The sequence below is a fragment of the Bidens hawaiensis genome, unplaced genomic scaffold, assembly GCF_021521415.1.
Source record: "Bidens hawaiensis isolate Kalapana, Puna unplaced genomic scaffold, B.hawaiensis_p1.1 tig00020824_1, whole genome shotgun sequence".
Classification (NCBI taxonomy): domain Eukaryota; kingdom Viridiplantae; phylum Streptophyta; class Magnoliopsida; order Asterales; family Asteraceae; genus Bidens; species Bidens hawaiensis.
In genome coordinates this window covers 254866-257948 of record NW_027493208.1, presented here as the reverse complement: position 1 = coordinate 257948, position 3083 = coordinate 254866, and the positions used below count along the sequence as shown (strand labels likewise).

Genomic DNA, 3083 nt, shown 5'->3' with positions numbered 1-3083 from the left:
TGCAAGTCTTTCAACTTAAGGTGAAGTCATTCATAAAGTTTCTAAGACTCGACAAAACCTTCGGTACTGTCACTGCTGGTAAGATTTACTGTTCAACCTGCAGTTGTATTTTTTCAGCATAAAATGTATAAAATGTCGGTCTGCACGATGACATTTTTTGTTACACTTCCTGCATAGATCTATACACCATTGAGTTTCAGAAAAGAGGCCTTCCTCATTGTCATACTTTATTATGGGTTGCTCCACCTTTCAAGATAAGAAGCCCCGCAGATGTTCACAAGTACATCATGGCTGAAATACCAGACCTGTCCAACAACCCAACACTTTACAAAATTGTAACTGAATGTATGCTTCATGGTCCATGCGGTCTGCCAAATCCAAACGCACAATGTATGCGAGATGGCAAGTGCTCCAAATCTTTTCCAAAAGATTTTGAAATATGCACACGCTTTGACAATGATGGTAACGTCCATTACCGAAGGTCAGCCAACGGCTTACGTGTTCTTAAAAATAATATACCATTAGATAACGGTTATGTCGTACCGTTTAATAAGACTCTTTGCATGCGCTTTAATGCTCATATTAACGTTGAATATTGTGGTTGGAGTATGATGATCAAGTATTTGTTCAAGTATATTTCCAAAGGTGCAGACCGAGTTAAGTTCGCCATTAGCAACGCAAATGATAGTTCACCTGGTACATCGGTTAACAAACCATCAGTGGTGAATGAGATCAACAATTTCATTGATGGCCGATACATATGTCCGCACGAGTCCGCATGGAGAATTCTGAACTTCCCAATTCACAACAGAAATCCATCAGTGCAACTTCTAGCTGTGCACTTAGAAGATATGCAAAATGTTACATTCAGAGAACATACGCACTTACAAACTGTTGTTCGCAATCCATCATTTGGGAAAACTACGCTTACCGAATGGTTAAGAAACAATCGAACCCACACCGACGGTGTTAACCTTACATATATCGATTATGTCTCTCGATATTGGTGGAATGAGTCTGGTAAAGGATGGATTCGTAGGTCAGATAACAAAGACCCCGCAATTGGCAGACTAATATATGTCCACCCATCATCCGGAGAATTATTTTACCTACGGTTGTTACTATGTCACCAGACGGGGTGTAGGTCATTTGCTGAAATACGCACTGTGTCAGGCGTAACGTATGCAACTTACCGTGCAGCCTGTGAGAGCCTGGGGTTGATTGGAAATGATAAAGAATGGCTTTCAACATTTGTTGAGGCATCATTTTGGGCAACGTCAGCCGAATTAAGATCTTTGTTTGCAACTATGCTTTTATTCTGCGACATCACCAGCCCATATGTTTTTTGGCAACAACATTGGGAAAAAATGTCTGACGATATACGATTAAGGATGCATAAAGAGAGCCTGCAACATGATGGGACTATAAATGAATGTGATCTACTACAGTATGTTTTATACGAGATCGAATTACTACTAAATACAAGTACCCCTTCAAAAACACTTCGAGAATTTGGTCTTCCAATGCATTCCAGTATGGTACTCGCTTCACTTAGAAATAGGTTGCTAATGGAAGAGATGTCGTACGATAGAGTCGCCTTAGGCGCTCAGCATTCAGAATTAAGATCTCAACTAAATAGTGACCAACTTCAGGTTTATGAAAACGTAATGCATGCACAAAATACAAATTCTCAGATTTTGTTGTTCGTTTACGGTCACGGTGGCACAGGCAAAACGTTTTTACGGACGACAATTATTTCAGCAATAAGATCCATAGGAAAAGTTGTGTTAGCGGTTGCAGCATCTGGGATCGCATCACTTCTATTACCATCTGGACGAACCGCCCACTCACGCTTTAAGATACCAACAGACGTAATGGACCAATCAGTTTGTGATATCAAAAAACAGACACAGTTGTCCGTCCTTTTATCAGAAACATCTCTTATAATATGGGACGAGGCCCCAATGAGCGACAGAAAATGCTTCGAATCCTTAGACAGAACACTTCGGGACCTGTTCGATCAACGTGAAAAACCTTTTGGCGGGAAATCCATATTATTAGGTGGCGATTTTAGGCAAACACTTGCCGTTATAGTAAAAGCCTCACGTTCAGAGATCCTTAACTCTACACTACCAAGATCACATTTATGGAAAAAGTTTTAAGATGCATAGATTAAACACAACATGCGAATAACATCTAACATTCAGAACGAAGACGACGTACATGTTACTCGTCACTTCGCAACATGGCTACTAAGCATTGGAAACGGTGTCATTGGCAAGCCAGATAAAGACGACCCCCAAAATGCAAAAATAATCGAAATCCCGGCTCAATTCCTCTTATATCCTGCGGAAAACAACTTGGCTTCGTTAATTCGATTCGTTTACGATGACAGCATTTTTGATCACCCATCTGCACAACATTTATCCGATAGGGCAATCGTTTGCCCAAGAAATTCTACTGCAGAACAAGTGAACGATCTTATCTTAGAATCACGCCCTGGCGAATACAAAACATATATAAGCAAAGACACAATCGTCCCCACTCACGAAACAGAGGTGACATTGAAATTTTGTACCCAGAGGAACACCTAAATCAATTGAACTTCAATGGAATTCCACCACATAAACTAAAACTAAAGGTCAATACCCCAATAATTTTATTGCGAAATATAAACCAACACTCTGGTCTATGCAATGGCACAAGACTTTTAGTATCACAACTGCTACCAAAGAATGTCAAAGCACACATAATCACAGGAACACGCATTGGTCAACGAGTGTATATACCAAAAATTAATTTCGTTCACAGAAGCAAAGAACTGCCATTCGTGTTTACGAGACGTCAATTTCCAATTAAACCATGCTATGCAATGACAATCAATAAAAGTCAAGGTCAATCTCTGAAAAAAATTGGTGTCTACTTACCTGAACCTGTATTCACACACGGACAATTATACGTCGCTTTGTCAAGAGCAACTTCGCCTGCTTCTCTAAAAGTGTTGATATCCACAACCGAAGATAGTTGCACCAAAACAAAAAATATCGTTTTCTCAGACTTCATGAATGAAATAAACACCCTCG

The 3083-nt window shown here is 39.9% G+C and overlaps 1 protein-coding gene across 1 annotated transcript; it reads left to right on the top strand.

The window, feature by feature from the left end:
- The first annotated feature begins 287 nt into the window (after positions 1–287).
- On the top strand, positions 288–2162 carry LOC143561836 (uncharacterized). The gene has a single exon (XM_077049806.1). It carries the CDS (start codon positions 288–290, stop codon positions 2160–2162), a length of 1875 nt encoding a protein of 624 aa, XP_076905921.1.
- The last annotated feature ends 921 nt before the right edge of the window (positions 2163–3083 follow it).